General features: G+C 46.0%; 1 protein-coding gene across 1 annotated transcript in view; it reads left to right on the top strand.

The window, feature by feature from the left end:
• Positions 1-13,807, top strand: part of KDSR (3-ketodihydrosphingosine reductase) — a 39,375-nt gene extending 25,568 nt beyond the window's left edge. Inside the window, exons 8-10 of the mRNA XM_086683171.1 lie at positions 1,876-1,959; positions 5,544-5,645; positions 9,951-13,807. Coding sequence (XP_086539297.1) covers positions 1,876-1,959; positions 5,544-5,645; positions 9,951-10,070 — 306 coding nt within the window. The 3' untranslated portion in view covers positions 10,071-13,807. The remainder of the gene's footprint in view (positions 1-1,875; positions 1,960-5,543; positions 5,646-9,950) is intronic.
• Positions 13,808-16,593: the final 2,786 nt, after the last annotated feature.

Genomic DNA, 16,593 nt, shown 5'->3' with positions numbered 1-16,593 from the left:
TTTAGAACATTTTTTTCCCTATTCACTTCTTTTTGAGTCTGCCTCTTAAAATTACAACTATTTCAAAGAAGTAAATGTAAGCCAAACGCCCTGTCTTAGAATGAGCAGGGGCCCGCTAAGCGGATTTGTAACATTTGGTAAGCAGTCTTTTCTGTTTGAAGCCAAAGCTGACAAAAAGTGGTGATTTCCCTGGGAAGATCTGATTTTGATGTTAAGTTGGTTTTTTTCCCTCTGGTGTAGTGTTGAGCCAACTTTGGATAAATGAAATTCTATGTCGATGTGTGAGCCCTGCAGGGGGCGCCATAGTGCTTTTCAGTCTACTGTGTGTGTGGCCTGGTGGTCTGGAAGAAGTAGCAAGGCACTTTCAGAAGCACCCTTCTCTTAATTCAGGTTCATCAAGAAGTATTTGACTTTTATGAAGTGCTATGCTTTTCCAATTTAAGAAAATACATTCTGTTCTTTATTTTAATTTTCTCAATCCTACGTGGTAAAAAAATATGTATAGTTTCGTGCAGTTTAAGGCTTTAAGTTTTAAAACTTCAAACTGAAACTCCCTTTTAAAGAATTTCTGAGCACGTGTTTATGTCACCTTAAGGAAGATAAAAAAAAGTGTGGGGGGAGCCCTTTCCCACAAAGAACTTAGGAGGTAAAATACAAATATACAAGTAGCTATAATATATATTAAGGCAGCAACATGCAAAGATGAAAAGAGAAAGGACTTCCAGTTAAGAATTCAGGAAAGGAGGGGCGCCTGGGTAGCTCAGTCGGTTAAGTATACGACTTCGGCTCGGGTCGCAATCTCGCGGTCCGTGAGTTCAAGCCCCACGTCGGGCTCTGTGCTGACCGCTCAGAGCCTGGAGCCTGTTTCAGATTCTGTGTCTCCCTCTCTCTCTGACCCTCCCCCATTCATGCTCTGTCTCTCTCTGTCTCAAAAATAAATAAACGTTAAAAAAAATTTTTTTTAAAAATTCAGGAAAGGAGACAACTGAGGTGGACCTTTAACCACCTTTGATTTGGGGTTCTGATGCCCCAGCCTGGTAATGAGCGCACAGCCCGTGCCAGGGGCCCCTCGGTGTTTTCTGTCCAGGTTCCTCCTTCCCGCCTCCCCCGCAGGTCCTTTAAGAAGCAGCGGCATTGTTGAACAGGGACTGGGCTGGGGCTGTCTCGACCCATGGCCTCAGCTCTGTCCACGTGTCCGTCTTTTGCTAGCCTGGGAGTATGGTCAGAACGGAGACGCTGGTCATCTTGCTCAGGACACACAGTCGAGGCTCTGCATAAACACTGTCGGTCAGGTGTCTGGCCAGCAGTGAGGAGTCTACCGGGATGGTCCCAGTGGCGTTTTCTTATTCCAGCTCTGGTGGTCCCCACTGGAGCCGAGACCACACGTGTCCAGCGGAGAGTGGCAAGGGCCTCGTGATCTTGCTTCAGCTACTGCACTAAATTTTATACAGTAACCAGGTAGAAACCGATTTAGAATCCAGATGGACCGGATTCTAAAAGTATGAATCTGCTCAAAGGTGGAAAACTGGAATTACTTACAAAGAAGGGGAAGGAGGGTTGTAAGAATTATTTGTTCTTGGGGCACCTGGGTGGCTCAGTCGGTCGAGCATCTGACTTCGGCTCAGGTCACGATCTCGCGGTCCGTGAGGTCAAGCCCCGGGTTGGGCTCTGTGCTGACAGCTCGGAGCCCGGAGCCTGCTTTGGATTCTGTGTCTCCTTCTCTCTCTGCCCCATCCCCGCTTGTGCTCTGTCTCTCTCTGTCTCTCAAAAATAAATAAATGTAAAAAAAAAAATTTAAAAAAAAAGAACTCTTTTTTCTTTAACTTAATGGGCAATAATGGTACTGATGCATCCATTTTTTTTTCCCACCTTCAGCCTCTGGAGACTCGTCTGATTTCAGAGACCGTATCTGTTTGCAAACCAGAGCAAGTGGCCAAACAAATTGTTAAGGATGCCATAGTAAGTACAGTCCTTGTTTTCTTCATTAATAGTTGTGATGCTGGATTTCTGAAAAGAGATACGATGTTTGTCCCAGGGCTTATTTTAAAGCGTTAGTCATTGTTACTTCTGGGTCACATTCATGTCGCATGTTGGACGCCACTCTTCTCCCTTAGATGCTTTATTGATTCCATGTAAAGTAGTAGGCTTCTGGAAACTAAGTACATGTCTCAACCTTAGGAACAGATTGATGAGTAAGGGTGTCTGGGAACTTTGGTTCTTTAAAAAGAACGTGAGACCTTCGAGCCGTGTGTCAGTAGTGGGGACCACGTTCCATGTCTGGCCCTGCTGCCTTTTGCTGCTTGCCCACAGCACTTGCAGTTGTAGGCGATGTTAGGTACTTTATTAACTGCCTGACTCCTTGATGAAGGACTTTTTCTTCCACCTTCCTGCTTCCCAGTGCCATTTTCCCCAAATGTTCACTAATAAGGAAGTGTGTCCAACCCCACCAGGCCACCATCCTGTCCACCCAGATAATGTGCCTCCAGGCTACTGAGTCTATTTGAGAGCCTGCCATCTTCTAAAACAACGTATGTGCCACAGACTTTTTTCTTTTTCAGGTGTTTGTTTATTTGTTTTGAGAGAGAGAGAGTGAGAGCAGGGGAGGGGCAGAGAGAGAAAGGGAGGGCGAGAATCCCAAGCAGGCTCTTCTCTGTCAGCACAGAGCCCGCTGCGGGGCTTGAACTCTGGAACTGTGAGATCACGACCTGAGCCAAAACCGAGAGTCGGACGCTTAACCACCCGAGCCACCCAGGCGCCCCGACTGCCATACACTTTTGACAACATCCTGTCAGCCCACGTGCAGAAGAACATACACCAACAGGGGATGTCTGTAAACTTCAGGCCTACGCCGCGCGTGGGAGATTTGAGGACCCGTGCAATGAGGTGTCAGCGGGCTGCTCAGCCTCCCTGAAGGGCCGCATGCACTGTTGCACGAGCACCGGCTGAGCAGGATACGAGAAGTATCGAACTCCATTAAGATACAGCCATTTGGGAGACCCGTGCCCTGTGCTCAAAGGCACAGAAGGGGGGCGCCTGGGTGGCTCAGTTGGCCAAGCGTCCGACTTTGGCTCAGGTCGGGGTCTCACAGTCCGTGAGTTGAAGCCCCACGTGGGGCTCACTGCTGTCCATGCAGAGCTCGCTTCAGACCCTCTGTCCTCTTCTCTCTCTGCCCCTCCCCCACTTGCACTTTCTCTCTCAGAAATAAACATTAAAAAAAAAAAAGGGGGCACAGAAAGATGGCAGGAGTGGATCGAGCGGACTTAGCTTTCCCTGCTTCCCTCAGATCAAAGCAGACACACCCTGTGCCTTGAACGATCTGAAATAGTTCTTTGTATGTTGGCAGGGCTCCTTGAGTCAGGTGGTCTTGAAACTTCATTTTTTGGCCACTTTCCACAGGAAACTATTGACCATCCCAGTGATTTCTTGACAGGTTTATATTTATCAATGCTTGCTGTATTAGAAACTGCAAATGCATAATCTAAAAAGTATTTATTAATCCGCTTAAAATAACCACAATTTAACCCATTACATCTTAATGCAAATTTTCTACAATAATAGTTTTCCAAAACACAGCTTCAGTGAGAAAAGTGCCATTGTTTTACGTTTCACCAACGTCTTTAATGTTTCTGTGAAGAGAAGACAGCTGGACTCTTATCACTGCCTTCTCATTCCGCCTGCCCTAAAATGTTGTTTGGAGTGAAGAATATAAAAAAAAATCTGCCCTTATACAGATATGTAGTTAGGAAAGGGAGGAATATTAAATAGGCTTTTCAGAGAATTGCAGACATTCTTCTTTGATATTAAACCCAAACCGGATGAATAGTAGTTTCTTAAAGGTTAATTACAGTGTGGAATTGGAAACCACATTAATGAACTTTTTGTTCTCTGTTACATTAAAACCCGTTGGTCTTTGCACTTTGCATGTTTTGTACCCATTCATGATTTTGTAATGTTATGCATCCGTCATGTGGAAAATATGGGTTCATTGAGTTACCAAAAAAAAAAAAAAAACAACAACAAAAAAACCCACAAATTTCATCCATTCGTATCACCGCTGCTCTTACCATAAAAGTCTTTACGTATTGGGCAGTTGACAGTCTCACAATGGCGGACAGGTTTTCACAAATCGTAATTTTTCCTTGAAAGCTCAGATGTTAACATTGACCATAAAAGCTGCCAGCTTTCCTTGAAGTCACAGGCTCATGTCATTCGTGTTCCACAAAATGTCTTCCAAATACCCAAGTCTGAATAACCACAGATTAATTTTCATGACTTAAACGGTCAGAGGAGGGCCTTTCTGCTGGGCAGCCGTCCCCCTTGGGTACGGAACACAGCAGAAGGCGCTGGGTGTGCCCCCTCTTTTTGTGACGTAGGCTCTTAAGACTTGCCCTTAAGGGTTGAGATTTAATAAAATGAGTAATTTTAGGGGCGCCTGGGTGGCTCAGTCGGTTGAGCGTCCGACTTCGGCTCAGGTCATGATCTCGCGGTCCGTGAGTTCAAGCCCCGCGCAGGGCTCTGTGCTGACAGCTCAGAGCCTGGATCCTGTTTCCGATTCTGTGTCTCCCTCTCTCTCTGCCCCTCCCCCGTTCATGCTCTGTCTCTCTCTGTCTCAAAAATAAATAAATGTTAAAAAAAAAATTAAAAAAAATGAGTAATTTTATTGCTTTATCAAAGGCGTTTTATTTTATTTTTAAATTTTTCTAAGTTTATATATTTTGAGAAAGAGCGAGCGAGCAGGGGAGGGGCAGAGAGAGAGAGGCAGAGAGAGAAGCCCAAGCAGGCTCCACACTGTCAGTGCAGGGCCTTGTGTGGGGCTCATACTCACAAATCGTGAGACCATGACCTGAGCCAAAGTCAAGAGTCGGACACTCAACCCACTGAGCTACCCAGGCACCCCTATCAAGGGCATTTTAAAGCAAAACTGACATTTAAAAATTATTTTAAGATTTTTTTTTTATGTTTGTTTATTTTTGAAAGAGAGAGAGAGAGTGGGGGAGGGGCAGAAGAAAGGGGGACAGAGGATCTGAGGCAGCCTCTTCGCTGACAGCAAGGAGTTTGAACGGAGGCTTGAACTCACGAGCCATGAGATCATGACCCGGGCTGAAGTCAGATGCTCAACCCACTGAGCCACCCAGGCGCCTCTTTAAAGACTTTTTAAATTTCTTTACATTTATTACTGCAAGTGCGTGTGGCAGTGGGGAGGTGCCGCTACTGTGGTTTGTGCTAATGAGCTAGCAGTTTCGCCCATCGGTGCAGATGTCACTCGGTGACGAGGCGATGAAGGTCTTCGTATTGTTATGACCATCATTTTGTCCTCCTGGATCCCCTGAAGGGGTCTCAGGAGCCCCAGCGTCCACGGACGTACATTTTGGGAACCACCTGTGTCCCTATTCCAGCCCATCTGCCAAGGCCACGTTCATCTGTGAGCTCCGACGTAGGCTCTGTCACCCTGGTATGCCACCTAGAGTGGGCCCGCTTCGTTGTTTCTGATGTGCTGTTTCCTTTCCTGGTTACTACCATTGCCTCTTCTCCTTTTCTTTTAGCAAGGAAATTTTAACAGTTCCATTGGCTCAGATGGGTACATGCTCTCATCCCTGACCTGTGGAATGGCTCCTGTGACTTCTATTACTGAAGGGCTCCAGCAGGTGAGCTATGCCTACGTCAATGGACAGATGGACGGACAGACAGACAGTGCCTTTCATTGAACCCCAATGAGAAAAGGCTAAAGGAAGACTCAGTGCCTTCATCTGAGGATGGGGCAGTATCCATCGTCTCCCTCCCTGTGTCAGGGACACGAAACTTGGACGTAGGTTAAAGACACCACCGGAGGGGTTCCGACAGGGGAGAGGTCTTCTGTGTTCTGGGCACTGTGGACACAGAGAGGGAAGGCCGCTTCCGCCCGCGGGGTGTTCGTCCGGGTTCTCGTCTGAGAACCACCGATCCGAGTGTTTGCGGTAGAGGGATGGAAGGTACTGGGTATCGGAACAGAACACCTTTCCTAGGCGAGTCAGGTCACGGGCAACTAAGCCTAGGGAGGTAACGAGTCAAGGATTCAACGCAGAGCCTACTCTTCCACAAATTCTGGTCCATCCAGGCCACACGGAAGTTAACCGCTTGTGGATGTGCCGCGTGCAGAATCAGGAGGGAGCAATGTCTCCAGCCCCAGGGGCTTACGGGCTAGGGGGAGAGACAGACAAAAAAATGCTACCCGTGCCATGTCATATAACAAGTGTCCTAACAGAGGGCTGGCTCTGCACAGACCCGATGGCGGATGGTGGAGTGTAGACGGAGAGAAGGCTGCCCGCGAAGGGGCCTGTCTACGCCGATGGGTAGTTTATATAGTTTATAACCAGGTACGAAGTCATGTGCCGCCGACCGCGTCTAGACTGAAAACCCAAATGACTCGGGTGTGGGTTTCCCTCACTCTTCTCTTCCACGACTCTGTGACTTTCTCTTAGAGATGGAGGCTGCACTACATGATGCCCCTCTCGGCCCGCGCCTGGCACATGCTAGGAGCTTCGGAGGCTGGCTAGAGCTGCCGCCTGCGTTCCTCACGTGCTGTGTGGTCACCTTGTCCCTTCTGCTTCCGTGACGCCAAACCTAAAACTTGAGCACGGAGCTGCTTCCTCCACTCCGGTGCCGAATACGCTTCTTTGAGACGTTTCCCCGGGCTGTGACCGCACTGCCCACAGTAGAGCCCTGTTTCCCAGTATCCCGGCCCCGATTCCGTATTGGCGCTGTGATCAGGATCAGTGTTCGTGTTCACTCAGGAGCCCGACGAGGCAGTGGGTGGCGTCCCCGGCCCCCCTCCTTCTGCCCCGTGCGCGAGGGGTCAGGTCCATCCCTCCCTCCCTCCAGTCCCTGGTCCGCTCCTTTCCCCAGCGGCCGCTGCTCTCACAGTTCGGGCCTGGGACGCCGCGGTCGGCTCCCTGCCTGGGTCTCACGCTCTGCGAGCCAGAGGTCGTCACTGGGGGCCCGAGGGCCTATAAAATGTTTGGTTCATCTGGTACGAGTGTGCTTGTTGAGATAAAAATTTTTTAATTAGATTTTCCACACAAAGTCCAGATTTCGGACTTCTCTTGGGAAATCAGAAGGCCTCACGGCACCTGGCAGTAACCAGCTGGGGCAGGTGGCGGTCCCTCCGGTGACACAGGACGCGGCCCCCCCATCCCGGGGGCCTCACAGCACCCGTCCCAGGCCCGGTGCACCAGAGCGCCATCACTGTTCCACGCTGGTTTTTCTGAACTGCAGACCCACCTGGCATGGCAACCCTCAGTGGCTCCCCAGTACCACTGAGGAAAACAGCTTCCGTGACGTCACGTGGGGTAACCCTCTGACCTTTGACCCCGCTCACCCTCTGCCTTTCTTCCCCCTCTTTCCGAGACTTTGTCTCTGCCCTTCTATCCCCACGCTTCCTTTTTCTGACCAACTGTTCCAACCAACCCACCAACTGCAAGTCTCACCTTATATGTTGCTTTTTTGCAGAAAACTCCCAAGACAGTAAAATTCCTTGGACTTAAGTATTTTGGTGTTTTGGCATGCGGTGTTACAGTTGCTTTTTCTTGATGTGTTTTTCTTTCCGTTAGGTGTTTTTTCTTTTCAAGTAATACACTTTATTTTTTAGGACAGTTTTATGTTGATAGAAAGATTTGAGTTGAGGGGCCCCTGGGTGGCTCAGTTGGTTGGGCTGAGTTGCCTGGGTGGACCTCCGCTCAGGTCACCACCCCAGGGTTCCCCAAGCCCCACAGCCGGCTCCCTGAGGTCAGGGCAGAGCCCACTTCGGATCCTCTGCCCCCCCTCTCTGTCTGCCCCTCCCCCGCTCATGCTCACTCGCCCCAAAATAAATAAAACATTTCAAAAAAAATTTGAGTTGAAATTAGGGAGCTCTCTTCCTGTCCCCACCCGGCTCCCCATTCTTAGCATCTTGCATCAATTAGCATGGTCTGTTGTCCCCGTTGATGAGCCAGTCTGCAGACGTCATTGGTTTGCATTAGGGTTCAGTCTTGGGGTCACAGCTGTTTTGACAGGTGTATAGCTGCCACGTGACCATCGTTGGACTGTCACGTGGGATGGTTCCCCAGCCCGAACATTCTCCTGTGCTTCGCCTGCTCGTCCCTCCCTCCCTCCTCCTGAACCCCGGGCAACCACTGACCTCATCGCTGGCCCTGTCGCTTTGCCTTTTTCCAGCCTCCCTTTGGTTCTTAGTTTTTTCAGCGTTGTCCTTACACGCCCTTCAGAGAACCAGTGTTCTCAGGGCTCCCTCGGAGCAACAGCGGCCCCTGTGCCACATGCTCCCCTCCCCCCCGCCGCGGCCGCGCTGTCCTGTGGGCGGGGCCTCCTGAGATTCGCCTCCACATCTCCATCGAGGGTGCATCCAGAGTCTAGACTGCCGTGGCCCCCTCCGCTGATTTCTACCCATACAGATGAGGAGTTAGCTCGTCTTCACGCCCTCCTCTTTCCGCTTACAGCCACCTCCCCTCCATTCGCACCCCCCTTTTTACTTCTGTTGCGATTTGGGTTAGATCTGTATTTGAGGTCATCATTATTTTGGCTATTTAAATGCTATTCGCAGCGGAACTCCGTATTACACATTATCAATTTTCCTTTCTTGTGCAACCTTTTGTTTTCCCCGGAACCGTTATTGGCCTTTTTCTATGTATGATTAATAATGACCGTCTTCATTTCCTCTCTGACATATCAGGCACTCTGTCACTTTCCCCTTCTGGAAGGAATCCTTCCTGGAGCCTCCGAGCCACCCGTCAGGACTGACTGCCGCAAGTCCGGGGGTCCCCTCTGCCTCTCATCTGGGCCGGGTCCCCCGTCTCCTGGGTCACATGACATTGTTTTTCTTTGTTGACCCCTTAATGTGCCTTTTTTTTTTTTTAATTTTTTTTTTTTCAACGTTTATTTACTTTTGGGACAGAGAGAGACAGAGCATGAACGGGGGAGGGGCAGAGAGAGAGGGAGACACAGAATCGGAAACAGGCTCCAGGCTCTGAGCCATCAGCCCAGAGCCCGACGCGGGGCTCGAACTCACGGACCGCGAGATCGTGACCTGGCTGAAGTCGGACGCTTAACCGACTGCGCCACCCAGGCGCCCCTTAATGTGCCTTTTTAACTCTTCTAATACTTTTCTGGAAAAGGGCATGTGGGAGGCAAGGTTTTTGAGAACAGGTGTATTTGAAAATGCTTCTCCTTGTGTTTCTAGGAATTTAAAAAATTCCTAGGGAGAGCGCAGTGGCAGAAAGAGTGACAGTTAATGGACATCCGCTGTCTCAACTGGACGCAGTAATTACCTCCTCCAGCTGGTTGTCTTTCCAATTATCTAATAAGCTCGTGGAGGGCAAGCACGGTGTCTTTCTGCCCACAGTGTTAGCGCTGAGCATACGGTGGTCTGACTTTTGCGATCAGAACGTAAGTCTTGCACCACAAAGCCTTAATGGTAGTTTGGAGTGGCTCTTCCCTAGCTGGTAGAACCCTAGGACTAGTGGGAATACCTGTTTTTGTTCTTTGTCTAATTTGAGTTTATTAATTGGACAAATATTTCGCTGTGACCTCTCTGATGGACACGTGCCGTCCAGGGGTGCAGAGCGGACAGCTCCTGTCCTCTGTGTTCTCCTGACACTTCCGGGGTTTTCGTCGTGCCTATCCTTGGAGCAGATGAGAAGATGTGTCTTAGAAACCGTTTATCAGGGGCACCTGGGTGGCTCAGTTGGTTAAGCATCGGACTTCGGCTCAGGTCACAATCTCCCGGTTCGTGAGTTCAAGCCCCACATTGGGCCCTGCATGCTTGGGATTCTCTCTCTCCCTCTCTCTCTGCCCTTCTTCCACTCATGTTCCATCTCTCTCCCTTTCTCTCTCAAAATAAACAAAACTTAAAAACAAACCCTTGAAGAGAGCTGTTGTTTTGTGCTGTCGGACGAGCTCAGGGGTCTGTCTCTGTCTTGCAGGTGGTTACCATGGGCCTGTTCCGCACCATTGCTCTGTTTTACCTGGGAAGTTTCGACAGCATAGTCCGTCGCTGCATGATGCAGAGAGCGAAATCTGAAGTTGCAGACAAAACGGCCTAATTCTTACCCCGGGAGAAAAGACTGTTTCTAAATAATCTGAACAGCCTGCTGCTTAAAGGGACCCAGATTGTGGCCTACAGCCACTTAAATGTGTTGCTTTTGAATCTGTGAGATTGGACCAGCGCTCTTCAGATACCTGGCTCAGGCGAGGGGATAGATGTTCAGCGCCAGGTGATATTATTAATACTATGCAAATATGGAACGGGAGGCCCCTGATTGTCTGAGGTGGAGACATGAGGATCGTATGGGACCAAAGGGCCTGTGAGCAGGGGAAAGAATGTCATTCCAGAGTGATCATTTACATTTTTCTATTTATTCTTTTTCTTCCTCCACTGAGATTAAGCCCAGAAATGTACCTTATGATACATAGGACGACGTCTCAAGGACATTCTTAACCTTCCACGAAAGGCATTCTGTGGGTTTTGGGAGCCTTTTTTTTCCCCCCCTTCTTTTTAACATGGTGTATTTGATTCAAGAGGAGTTTCACACATTGCTGGAGAGCCTGAATGCACGAGAGAGCCCCTGACTCACTGTGCTTCTGGTGGAAACTCGTGGCTTCTCTCTCTCTTTGATCCCGTAAAACTACAGGGGGATGAGAGAGGGCAGTGCAGTGGAAGGGAAGGAGAGAAGGATCCTCCAGTAGGAAAAATCACGCTTTCCTGCCTTCTTTAGATAGACGCGAATGCTTAGAGCACTTCTCAAATTTCATTCACGGGGAAAGGCAGCCTCCCCCAATTTTTTCTGAAGAGAAATAAAATCTTAGAAGCTTAAAAGTTTACAATTTCTTCAATAGCCATGGTGACGTGGAGCCCGCCCATTCCGTTAGAGGGCTCTTTCCATTCTTCCCATCCCTTCCTTTCCAGTTTTGCTGATACTGCTATACTATTTTTGTAAAAAAACAAAAACAAAACCAAAAAATGACCAGTGAAAGTTTTTTGACTTGACTTTTTAAATTAACTCATGAATTAATTAAAACACGAAAAAACTCAGAAAAGCGTGACATTCTTCTCGTAGCATACATGTAGCTTTTAGGAAAGGCTGATGAGCGTCCATGTACGGTTTCCTCATTAAGAAAAAGAAGATAGGACAGGGCCGAGCTCGCAGATCCTCATCTTGGCAAGAAAACGATCACCCATCGTTTCTGTGACTCCTGCTGACCCAGAGAACCTTCTCTTCGTGCCCCATGGTAAGGAAGCCCAGTTATCACTCCTGTCACATAGCCCTGGAGCCCTCTCGGCCCCGTGACTGCCGTTTTTAGATCCCAGGCTCCGTTGCTCAGTTTAGTGGATTTCTACAATAAAGTGCCTCTGATGAGTTTGGCCGATGTTCCCTGCTTCACGCCATCACTGTACTCGCTCCCCTGCTGAAGGCAAGTCACCTTCCTCATAATGCTACCCCCTCCTCCATGCATACACAAGTATGCATATACTATGCATACAAAAGATTAAAGACTTAAAAATTATAGCCAACCTTCTTTGCTCTTGAGTTTTTGGCCCCCTTGACTTCAAAATGACTTCTTTTTTTTTTTTCAAGTAAGATGTTTCATGGCTTTAATTCCTGGTGTTGTTTTAATGAGGATCTGGGAATGGCACACTTTAACACTGACAAAGATAGAAGAAATTATTATTGAATATATACGTTGCTTGGAGTGACTTCATTGCAGTTTGTGGGGGTGGGTTGACGCCACAGTACTTTCATGATTCTTTCAGTCTCATACAGCCCTTGTTTATTGTTTGCAAACTATGTTAGGTCGTATTTCATGGCCTCTGAGAGAGAGTAATGACTGTGTCTCCTTAAGGTACAGAAAACATTTATGTTAATATCGGGATGTTTCTCACTTGTATTTGTTTCTCTCCTAAATGTTCCTTGAATATCAGCACTTTCTACTGCTGGTCTATATGAAAATCTAGTCCAAGATGGTGTCTCATTTAATACAGTTCACTATTTAAGCACAGTTATTTCAATATACACTTCTCAAGTCATCCTCATAGACTGTACTGTTATTACCTCCAGGGAATCTGCTACCTGAACAAATTTAAGAGCCCCTGTTCCATGGTGGGAACTGTTATCCCCAGCCCAATGGAAGCTCTCTCACGAGAGCAGATTTTGTTTAGACCAAAATGTCAGGGAATGGGCTTTTTTGGTCAGAGATGTCAAAGGGCCAAAGCTCTGTATCCAGAAAGCTTTGAAAACTAAGGTGGTTTGTTTTTTTTTTTTCCTCTTTCTAAATTTAGTGCCGTTGTTCATTTGATAGCCAAATCTGATGTATTATAGTTTTGATGTATCCATTTCATCTACTACTCATTTTTCCTGAAGAGACACTAGTGGGTTTAAATTGTAGGTATTGCCCCGGATTCTGTGGAGATGTTCCGTAATATCCAGTGTATGTCCCATATACCTTTTCCAAATCTAACAAATTAAGAAATCTGAAACACATCTGGCCCTAAGGGTTTGGTAAAGGATTATAGAAATTCAGCAGCATCACGCAAAGATCTGACTTCATCCGAAACATGAAAATAGGACAAAGGCAAATTCTATTTTTTATCTTTTTTGGCTCAATTTTTATTCTTTTTTTTTTTTTTTTTTTTTTTTTTTTTTTTTTTACGTAGACTTGTGTTTTTGCTCAGGGGAAGGAAAACAAAAAACCATGAGTCAGATTGTTCAGGAAGCTATTGGCTTTTTTTTTTTTTTTTTTTAAAGGGGTCATTGATTCAACAGAAGTGTCTATGCCTTACCTGTGGCAGAAAGAGTTTAATTACAATTCTGATGAAATGTTGGCTTTCTGTTTGTAGCCAACAACAGATTATTATGTGAGTGTTGGTTCTAAATCTTGTCTCTGCCGGCTTTGGTTTTACTGTTTTGTTATAGCGTATTTGCGAGTATATTTATTTAAAAATGCCTGATGTCATTCATCCATAGAAATACCAAAATATATTCAAGGACGCTTCATTACTGAAAAAGGTTTAAAAAAGGTTTTTTTTTTTTTTTTTAACAAAAAAACCAAGTCAAGGTAATTGTTCTTTTCTGTATTTTTTAATAATTAATTTTCAAAGCTGAGAGAGAATTAAAAATGCTGTCCATAATGGCCTCTTTACGTTAATACATATATACGTTTAGTTTTAAATCTGTTTGTTAAACCGTATATTGTCGATTCTTGGAAGTGAAACATTGAGAGACCGTTTCTAATATTTAGATGACAAAAACATTTAGGAAATAGTTGCTCCAATTCAAAGAATTGTACGTCTTTGTCTTTCTAGAAGAAGGCAATACCATGATAATTTTTTTTACTGAATTATATCATCAACAGATTTAATTTTATTATGTCATGTTCTAATTTAAACATGTCTTACTCACATGAGGACACTTTTAAATATTCATAGTTTTTGACATACGATGCTTTGTATCTTTCTCATGTCCTTAGTTCTTATTAGTAACTCAGTTTGAAAAAGTACATCCTAAACATAACCTTCCATATCCTGGACTAAACCTTGCTTAGTTCGCTGCAGTGATGGCAGATTTGATATTTTGAAGAGGAGTTAATAGCTATTATATTTTCCACTTGCTTGATGGGGCAACTTTAAAGACATTTTTAAAGTGTAAGAATGCACATGGCTATTTTGATATATATTAGAACTTGTGTTTGCTACTTTGGAAGCTTTTGTGGCAGAATTGTAACCTAATTTTCAAATCTTGTATTTCTGAATCACAACAAAAAAATAAAGGGGGAACAAGCTTTACAGATTTGAAAACTTATTTTTCTAGAAATTTGCATTTTTAAGAGACAGTGAATTAAGCAAAACACAGATCTCTTTCATGATGTTATCCTCACCTTGCATCCTAAACATTGGCAAGGCTTGGTTTCGATCATTTTCTAGGAAGTAATATTTTCAGAGTAAGTACTTGGTATTCTGAGCCCTCATTTCAAATACATTCTGTGTTTGTGTGACTCAGATGGCGGGGGGGGGGGGGTGTGGGGGGGGGCGGATACCTGAGTAAAAGGATAAGAAATGTGGAATTTAGTAAAGTTCCCTAATGTCATTATGTTTCATATAAAAACAAATAGATTTCCCATACTTTCTTTTTAAAAATTTGTAAATGTTCATTTATATTTGAGAGAGAGAGAGAGAGACTGTGTGTGAGTGGGGAAGGGGCAGAGAGAGGGAGACACAGAATCCGAAGCAGGCTCCAGGCTCTGAGCTGTCAGCACAGAGCCCGATGCAGGGCTCGAACTCACGAACCACGAGATCATGACATGAGCCAAAGTCAGACGCTTAACCGACTGAGCCACCCAGGCGTCCCGATTTCCCATACTTTAAACCTGCATATATTAACAATGAAATATCTCTTAGATGCTGAGGGGCACAGAAGACTGATATATAAAATAACATGCCTTAATATTTCTCAGTCCTCAGGTGGGAAAATTTGGTTTACATTGTGAAGAGATTCTTTGGACATCTTGGTTTGCAAGCTTAAGCTTTCTTTAAATTTGAGCAACGTCTGTACATTAACGGCACACGACATCCCTTCTGTAATTTTCACACGGAGGTGTTTAAAAAGGAAAAAAAAATACTTCTTTTGTTCCACTCCTGTTGCATACCCCCGATTTCCCCTCTTTGAACATATTTATTGAGTGCCCGTGATGAGCTCGGCATCCAGGCACCCAGGGATACCATCTGCATAAAGAGTTTGTCCCTCCGTGGTGGTGATTACATTTCTCGTTTCTTGCGTCCCTGTGCCTTCATCCCTCTGAAGGCTCTACAAGTCTTCCTGGAGAAAGAGGAATCACTCCCCCATGCCTTTCTTCAGCTTGGGGCCTCCGCATTTTACGCCACAAATGTTTGAATGTCAGAGACTATTCTAGGCTGGGAATGCACAAAGGAAAAATATAGTCCTTGTCCTCAAATAGTTTGTAATCTACAGAGGAAAACATATGCCAGAAATTACACTGTGAATCTGACAATAGCTATGATTCACAGATCGTAATTAACATTGAAACATGTAGCCCGCGCCAGTCACTGTTGTGAGCGTCTCACATTTAATTCATTTCAATCATACACTAACCCTCAAGTGGTACTATTTATACCCCCCTGTTATACGGAGGGGCACAGGCAGAGAGAGGTTAGGTAACTATCCCAAGGTTACAGCTGCTAAGTGACGGAGCCCAGACCCAAACCCCTGTTTTCCGACTTTTAAGTTTCTCTCCTCAGTACCGACCCTCTTGTGGGCTCATAGGACTGCCCAGGGAGGTGAGGCATGGTCTCACAGGGGAGGAAGTTCTGGAGATGAAACGTGAGGAATGAGTAAAAATTTGTTATGAGAAGATTGGGTGCATTTCAGCGAGACAAGCAGACGTACGAGGGCAGAAGACACGGGGGATTTCGGCGGATTCCGGAAAGCACACAGTTTATAGAGCTGCAAGAAGGGGACACGTAAGGAAAGGGTGGTGCCCAGGTGGTAGAACTGCACCAGATCATTCCATGCAGAGGAGCTGAGATTTTAACCTATGAAGAACTTCGAGCGGAAATACGAAATGGCCAGATTTGAGCTTTAAGAAGATCATGGTTCTGGGGAGCCTGCGTGGCATAGTCGGTTAAGCGTCTGACTTTCGGTTCAGGTCGTGAGCTCACCGTTTGTGCGTTCAAGCCCTGTGTTGGGCTCTGTGCTGACAACTTAGAGCCTGGCGTCTGCTTCGGAGTCTGTGCCTCCCTCTCTCTCTGTCTCTCTCTCTGCCCCTTACCTACTTGTGCTCTCTCAAAAACAAGTAACAAACATGTAAAAAGATCATGGTTCCCCGTGAACCATAGGGAACCATGGGGTTGCTGGGCCCTTGAGTCTTGGCGTAAACAATTCTCATTAGTTTGAAAGATCCCATATTGGATACATAGTTACTCGTTGAGTTGTGTGCTCAAAAGATGTCGTCTTAACCTCCAGTATCTGTGAATGTGACCTTACTTGGAAATAGGGTCTTTGCAGATACAACCAAGTTACGATAAGGTTATTAGGTTCCTAATCCAATATGGCTGGTGCCCTTAACAAGAACAGAAAACAGACACAGAGAAGGCCAGGTGACAACAGAGGCAGAGATCAGAGTGACCCAGGTGCATACCAAGGAACACCAAGGGTTGCCAGCCATCACCAGAAGCTAGGGAGGGGCAAGGAAAGGTTTTTCCCTTAGAGACTTCAGAGAGAGCATGGTTCAGCTGACACCTTGATCTTGGACTTCAAGCCTCCTGACTTGTGGGAGAATAAATTTCTGGTTCAAGTCGCCTAGTCTGTGTGGTACTTTGTTACGGCATCCCTAGGAAACAAAAATATTAACCTTACTTTCTCTAAATGTGTTCATCAGTAAGTAATATCTGGGAGATGCTGTGCTCTGTGCTCAAGTGCATAAGGGAATAAAAGTCATGGCACAGAAGAGTAAATTCTTTGCCAATCTCCCCTCTATGCTGTGGTGTTTTACCTTGTCTGGTTCCACTCCTGCAGTTTCAGTCCAATGAGAGCAGTAGCCATTTGAAAAATAGAA

Source organism: Puma concolor, chromosome D3 (genome assembly GCF_028749965.1).
Source record: "Puma concolor isolate L17-30 chromosome D3, mPumCon1.1.hap2, whole genome shotgun sequence".
In the NCBI taxonomy this organism is placed as follows: domain Eukaryota; kingdom Metazoa; phylum Chordata; class Mammalia; order Carnivora; family Felidae; genus Puma; species Puma concolor.
This window is presented reverse-complemented; position numbering and strand designations above follow the sequence as displayed.